The sequence below is a fragment of the Cygnus olor genome, chromosome 3 (genome assembly GCF_009769625.2).
Source record: "Cygnus olor isolate bCygOlo1 chromosome 3, bCygOlo1.pri.v2, whole genome shotgun sequence".
NCBI lineage: Eukaryota > Metazoa > Chordata > Aves > Anseriformes > Anatidae > Cygnus > Cygnus olor.
Genome location: NC_049171.1, coordinates 52,717,474 through 52,724,913, shown reverse-complemented (window position 1 = coordinate 52,724,913; position 7,440 = coordinate 52,717,474). Strand labels below are relative to the sequence as shown.

General features: G+C 43.8%; 1 protein-coding gene across 2 annotated transcripts in view; it reads left to right on the top strand.

Annotated features, from left to right (window-relative positions):
* Positions 1 to 1,943: 1,943 nt before the first annotated feature.
* Positions 1,944 to 7,440, top strand: part of GOPC (golgi associated PDZ and coiled-coil motif containing) — a 29,166-nt gene continuing 23,669 nt past the window's right edge. For both annotated transcript variants that reach the window (XM_040552006.1, XM_040552005.1), the window contains exon 1: positions 1,944 to 2,285. In XM_040552006.1, the coding sequence (XP_040407940.1) occupies positions 1,968 to 2,285 (318 nt within the window). In that variant the 5' untranslated portion in view covers positions 1,944 to 1,967. The remainder of the gene's footprint in view (positions 2,286 to 7,440) is intronic.

The window sequence follows — 7,440 nt, the reverse complement described above, 5'->3', positions numbered from 1 at the left end:
TAGATCAACTATAAGTCTTTAAAGGCGGTATTTGCTATAGATACGTTGCATAGTAACTACAGGACACTTCCTTCTCAAGATAAGCAGGTGCTTTTTAAATACATGATTGAGATACATGAGCAGAAAATTCTTATGCTTAGCTAAGTTACATTACTGTTCCATTAAAAAAAAAAAAAGGCAATTAATGTAATGCAATTCTACGGTGTGGTACCTACCAGAATCAAAGCCAAAGCTGACAAATAAAACTGATAGTCCTGAAACAATATATTTTCTTCTGTGACTGAACTAATTTAAATAATGTGATAGTTTAGCTTTTGATACAGCAAATGCTTTGGTTCTCCCTCAGACCTTGCTGGTATAAAGTCAAAATTGCCGTGGAGAACGAACGTTACAATGAAGGTCGAACAAATGCTGTGCTAAACTTGGCTCATTACGAAGCACTTGGGCGACAGTCTAATATTTAGACACTGAAACCCTTTGCTCAGAGAGAATCCAGATAGCCCAATTTACTGAGCCAGTAGATTTCTTTCTGTGGGTTCATCTGATAGGTTTTGTAGCTTTTGTTTCCATCATGGATGGGCTTAACAGTAAGAGTACCCCTCGTAGGTTCCCAGTTCGTTACTACCTCAAATTACAGTGCAGGCAATCTGAACAGTAAAGGGAAAACGAGCAGGTTTGTAATAACAATCTCTAAGCTTCTTGTCAAGCCTGCGATATCAGATCCCAGAGGAGATGTGATACGTACTGCTAGTGGTGAAGGGCTTTCATCCAGCTCTCCTGAAAGCACAGACTGTTGGAAGTACAATCCTTTCCTGCTTTAACATCTCTTTGTGTTCCATGTGAGCAGTCTAACCATTGAGCTGTAAAGTGCTATCCTTCCGTCTCTCTGTGTCGCAATCAGGTATTTATGCAAAGCGGAGCAATGACAGACGCTCGGTGCAGGCCACCTTACACCAGGGAGCAGTGCATGCAGGATCCTGGTGCCATCACCATTTTGTTGGTATCTGCCGCAGCTGGGGCAGTCCCGCTCCTCTGCTGACTGAAGGGCCCCTGTGCTTCCCCTGTGTTGTGCTGGCACAGCAGTTTCTGGGGCTGTGTTGTAGGCAGGATTAGTGTCCTGACCCGGGTTTAAATGATCCCTTTTCTCTTCTGAGATGCAAATTTAGTGTGAGAGATCTCTACGAGACCTGCTAATGAAGCTCCCTCTGAAATCAACATCAGGATCAATCAGAACATTTACAAGGAAGCCAGGCGTCACTAGAGTGAATGGCTCAAAAAGTGTTGTGGTACCCATGTAGTGTATGCTTATTCCCTGAAATGTCTTTCTTTTTCAGAAGCAGAATGAGCTAGCAAATGCAAATACCTTTCCTATTGGTATAACTGCATTTGCCAATTCACCTAGCGATGCACAGGTGCGTGTGACACTCCTTTTTGTACAACACTTTCAGGTTTACCTCTCTGCACCGCCTGAACGGCCATTGTGCAACTGCACATCTAGCTGCGAGGTTCGGCCCTAATAAAAGTGCTTGTGAAAACTGTGGTGAGGAAGGACTTCCCCGCCTAAAGGATGGGGTGAACGTATGCGTTTTAGTAACTTTATCGGCACGCCAGCTATCGGTACTACAGTCTGTGGAGCCCGAACGAGGTGTAACTTGCGAAAGGAGAAATAGGAGGGCCGGGAGGTGCCGTGACAGGAACGCGCTGCCGGCTCCGCCCCGCCACATCCCGGGGCCTCCCGCTCCGGAGGCGGGGCGCGGCCGCCATCGTGCGCTCGGCGCTCGGCCGGTGCCGCCTGGCAGCGCCGCGGCGCTTGCGCGTGGGGCTCCCTCCTCTCGCCGCGCTGCGTGGCGGCGGCGCCGCCAGCTCCGGGCCCGCCGCCGCCGCTCGGCGCTGGGGGGCGGCCGGGGTCGGGCCGGGCCGGGCAGGGCGAGGCGGGGCGAGGCCGTGCGAGGCGCGGGGCCGGCGGGATGTCGGCGGCGGGTGGCGGTGGAGGCTCCTGCGGGCCGGGCGGCGCGGCCTGCGGCGGTGTTGGGGGGGCGGGCGGCGCGGCCCCGGTGCCGTCGCCTTCGCCGGGCGGCGGGGTGTCCATGTTCCGCTGGCTGGAGGTGCTGGAGAAGGAGTTCGACAAGGCCTTCGTGGACGTGGACCTGCTGCTGGGCGAGATCGACCCCGACCAGGCCGACATCACCTACGAGGGGCGGCAGAAGATGACCAGCCTCAGCTCCTGCTTCGCCCAGCTCTGCCACAAGGCGCAGACCGTGTCCCAGATCAACCACAAGCTGGAGGTGAGGGGCTGCGGGGCGCCCGGCCTGGGCGGGGTGGGGTGGGGTGGGGTTGAGCTTCTGGCCCAGGGGTTCCTCAGGCCCTCTGGTTTGGGCTGCTGCGGTGTGGGCGTGAGGCTGTGCCTGCCAAAAATCAAGTCCTCTGATGTTGGAAGGAGCGGTGTGGAGCAACAGATGCCTCCGACTGGTCCTACGTTTGCGTTAGGTCCCTGGGGAGTTTGGTAAGGCTGCATGAAAGGGGACAAGGATATATTTTCAAGATGTCTAAAGCTTAGTCACCCGTTTAAATGAGGATATTATGCCTGTTTGCAGGTGAATGGAACAGAAAAATGGGTTTGGGATAGACTTGGCAGGTCCTCCTGTCCCCTCATGCTCCAAGGCAGATCAGATAGGTCTCTGCTGAACTTGGTCTCCTTAAACAGTGGAGATCACGTGTCCTGTGAGGAGAATAATGGCCATCCGTACTGCTGGGAAGTCTTCTTTATGTCTAAACCAGCATTTCAGTAAGGCTGGGAAGGAAGAAGCATTCGCAGGAGCCAAGCTGGCTGGTGCTGATGTTGCTCAAGAGGCTCTGGGTCCTGTGACTTATGCAAGAACCAGCGTGCTCTGGAAGGAGATTCTGGGGAATCTTACAGCCTTTTTGTAACTACAGCAACCTGAGGCTTCCCTGTTTTTGTAGGTTTGGTTGCCATCTGTCGTGTCCTTAACAGTTGTGGATGTTAGCTGCCCTCTTGTCTTTTAACATTTTATAGGACCGCGTTGATAAGTCTTCTCCGAGTTATGTTTTTCCTGGGCTAAAAATCCCCATTTTTTCCAGTAACTCCTGTAGGCTGTGCTGTTTATTACTTTCGGTAGTTTTTTCTTTGAAATATATGGGAGCGAAGGGAAAAACTTCTGAGTTAAACCATGACAAGCCATAAATGTCAGTTCTTCCAGTTCTTTGTATTTGAGTTTTACAGTAAAGGAACTGAAGTGTTTTCAGACAGTGACTTGCTCTTCGGAAGGTTTGCCTTGCGGTAGGAAGTGAAGTAAATGGGCTTTGGTTTTAATCTGATCTCTTCCTTGTATGAGAACCTTGTTATGCAAACTATCCATAGAGTTTAGCTGAGAATTGGTTTTATTTCTTGGTAGGATAAAGATGCCATTAAACAAGCAGCTTTGTTCATTGCAGTCTTTATTTCACCAGAGTACTTATTGTAGTGATGTTTACAGCATTCTTTATGTTGCTGTGTTGTCATAGATGCTTTAGTATTCAGCTTGCATGCATACTGTCAAGCTGTACAGTGCACTTAATTGTACCAGCATAGTAAAATAAAATGTAAGAGTTGATAGTGAACAATCAGTGTTTATTGCATGCTGCACAGGGAAGGTGGGTATTGTGTACAGACTTGCGAAACAGATGAGTTTTCAGGTTATTTTAAGAGAATGAGTTGGTACTTGGTAAATATTTCTTTGAAACATTGTTTCAAGCGTAAGTATTTTTGAAAGGAAATGATAAAACTCAGATCCTGAAAGATATTTTAGTATCTAATTAAAATCATCAGGGGACTGGGCATCGAAACAACAATTGTCTGTGCTTTAATCTTGGACGAGTCGAAGAGCAAAGGAGCACAGTTTAAATAGTGTGATTATTGTATATGGCTGAGAGAGAACTAAAAGTTTGATAAAAACTGGTACTGAGAAGCCAGAGCTGGTGACTAAAAAACCTTTATCTTGTGAATTATTTTTGTTCCTGATACTAGTATTGGGCTTCATACCTGTAAAGCAATTTTTATTTCAAATAGGTCTTTAGAAGGTTATAGTATTGTCTTGAAGGTTGTTAATTTTAGGATCTCATGATTATTAGAGTCATAAATTTGAAATGGAAACTGCCATTTCAAAATGCTCTGAGAACGAGTGTTTTCACATGCACAGAGGTTGGGTCAGAAACCTCAGTGTCCAAAATGAAGGACACAGTTACCTATTTTGAAAGAAGCCGCTACATTAATACTGAAGTTTAGGATGCGATCCTTAGCTTTACTTTTAATGGTACAAGTTACTGTATTTCATGATTTTTAAAACTGCAATTATTTCTTAATAGCTGTCAGATGTCATTTTATAGTGCTTGTGCATTTTTATATGAAGCTTTCATCACGTTCATAACTGTCATTAGTCACAGCTTGTGTAGGTACAGGTACTTGCCAAGCCAATGAGTTAAAACTGTCTTTGGAAACATGCCTTTGTTTGGATGAAAATAATACTTTGATATGTCAGTGACTGGTAAGAGCTAAGACCTTACTCCTGCTGCTACACTTGCACGCTGTCACCTTACTGAATGAGTGATACTATTTTCTAAAGGAAAACTAAGTTAATAAAAATTACCAATATTATTCTGTTGATTGTGAATTCTGTTTCCTTAAGCAGGATTGTCTGGTCTTTTACAGACAAGAAAATACAAATGCGGTTTCAGACCTTGTTTTATCAATTTAATCAGCTAAATATGCGTTCTCTGATTGATACAACTGCTTTTAAGAGATGCAGGGTAGTTTGGTGCAAAAATGCTCTGGCATGATTGGTATGTATACCTACTGCTAGAGAGAGGAGTTTAGGTAAAATACCGTGTGAGGGATGTTTCGGGACAGGGAAAGAAGCCTTCCAGGCAGCCCGTAGTTTTCAGAGAGGGAGTTATACGCGGCCAGTTGAGAGGTAAGTTATTTTTGGAAGGAACCTGACGGCGTGCAGATGCACAGCAGGTGTATACAGATAAGCTTGCTTGGGCTTTAGAGTGATGAAAGGTGATAATCATACTGCTGTGCTAATAACATTTATGGTCCTAAATTCATTAAACTAAAGGGAAGGAGGGTTTGTTTTCTTAGTTTTTCCTGCTGGTCCCAGTGGGGCAGAGTTGAATTAAGTAACTTACCGAAGAGGAAAAGAGGAACGAAGCGGAGCGTTGGGTGATGGAAGCCCCTGTCTTTTCGTGAGACCAGCTTGACTTCCCTTGCATGGCATACGGCGTGCTAAACGAACGAAGGAGCATATATTGATGAAGGACAGTAAGGGCCTCAGGCTGTTAGAACAAAGGAGGTGACAGCCATTTTGAAAGAGATTTTTGTTGTGCTCTGTCTCCCAGAGTTATCATCAGCAGATGCAGGCTGGCAGGCAGTGTGAGGTTTCAGGAGATTTTTAACTGAGGGGAAGTTCATGGGAATTGTTTCTCGTGTTTGACTGTTGTTTGAGCTGAAAGAAATACGGTGCTGACTGACGCTGTTTAAACGGTCCTTTCAGAAAATAAAAGTTCTGTAGATGTAAAAAGTAGTAGGTTAAGAGGCCAGTGCAAACGGAGCTTGACGTTGGTACTTTGGCTGCCAATCTGATTCTGTAATGTTAAATGAACGAGCTAGAATGGAATGTCTGCTAGAGCACACCCTGTGTCTTGGCACTTGGGTGAGCCCATGTACGTGCTGGGGTTTGGGAAAACAGTTAGGAATATGTTTTAGGTTATTTGCATGTTTAGTTTTATGTCCTTGATGAACTTGGAATCGGGTTTAGGGAACTTCTTCCTTTGAGCTGAATTCTTCTGTAACTTGTTGCTATATCAGCTAAAGCATATGTAGTGCATGTAGGTAATACAAAGATACCTATAAAATGCCAAGTCACCTATATTTATTTCTATTTTACTCATATATTATGTGTGTGGTGGTTTTTCACACAGTGTGCAAGTCCGTCTTAGGGAGCACGCTGCAGAACTGTACCTGCTTGGTTGATTAGGAGTACTTTTTAAACAGGGTAGGAGCACGTACCTTCTTTTGAGGTCCTTTAATCCTTATCCCTGTTTTGTCTTGTAACAAGAAATGCCTCTGTGTGAAATGCCAAGATGTTTCTTGGCCCCGTGACAGATGTGCCTATAAAACTGGGAACACACAATACTTTAGAAAAGAAAATTTTATTTTTTTTCAAATGTTCTAAAAATGTCCAGTATTTTACTGAATTGTTATTTTATTTATAACACGTTTACCTTTGAAATTTTTTCTCTTTTGGGATTTAAATCTGTTGTTTCTAGATGGAATGTGGTCTGTTGTGAATGAGACTTGATCCAGCTCATTTTGTATTTTAGAATTTGACTGATTTTCAGATGTTCAGCTAGTGGAAATGCAGTATTTACATAATTTTTTCAGCAGGTTTATATTATAAATTGTCATAGTTTTGATACATATGTATGTGTCTTTTTGTTTGTTCGTTTGTTTTTTCTCATAATAATTACACCTTTCTAAAGGGATGACCTGCACTTACTTTGTATTTTCCTGTATCAGGAGCCCTGGCATTCTAGAAGCTTAACTACCTTACTTTATTTTCAGTCAGCGTGTAGTAAAGTGCAACTGTATTTTCTTCTGTTCTCATTTATTTGGAGTTGCCAAAGAGTGAGCAATAGGGAACTAGCGCTTTAGTTCAGAATTCTTAGTTTTATTTACTGAATTATGCTGCATAGCTAGTCTGACTTCCAAAATTATGGCAATCATAAAGCTACCAATATGACTTCTAAAAACAGATTTATGTATTCTTCATAAGCAATTAGAGGCATGGACAGCCTGAAAAAAGTCTTTGTGAGGCAGTCAGGAATTTGATGCTGGCAGCAGAGTGTACTGGCAGTGACTACATAAAAGCACTGGTCTGTGCTCCTGCAAGTAGGTACAATCAGAATGATTCAGTCAAATACAAAGGAAAACAGTGGCAAGAAACAGTACCTAAAGCCAAGGAAAACCAAAATAATAGTAGGAAGTAATAGTATGGTGCTGCAGTACCAGCTATTTTAATGATAGAAATGAAAAAGATCAGTGATCTTAGCTGATGTATCAATCTACATAAAAATGGAAAACAAATTTTAAGATGTTTTACATGTGTTATGGTGTTATCAATTGTTTAATTGTTGGGAGGAAAAGCGTGCAAGTAATTACAAATCCGGAAGGGTTTTCAGCAGAGAAGATAATTAATATCCACGTTGTTTTGCATCCTTCTGATTTGCTGACCGGTGTTCTGAATGACTCGTCAGGACCACAGTGGGATCTGGGAAGTGGAGCAATGTGTCTGTAGGTGTCTCTTACAGTTTGCTTTCTGTATGGGATCTATTAAGGACGGATAAAATAATCTATAACTAATTTCTGCACTCAGTTTTTCACTG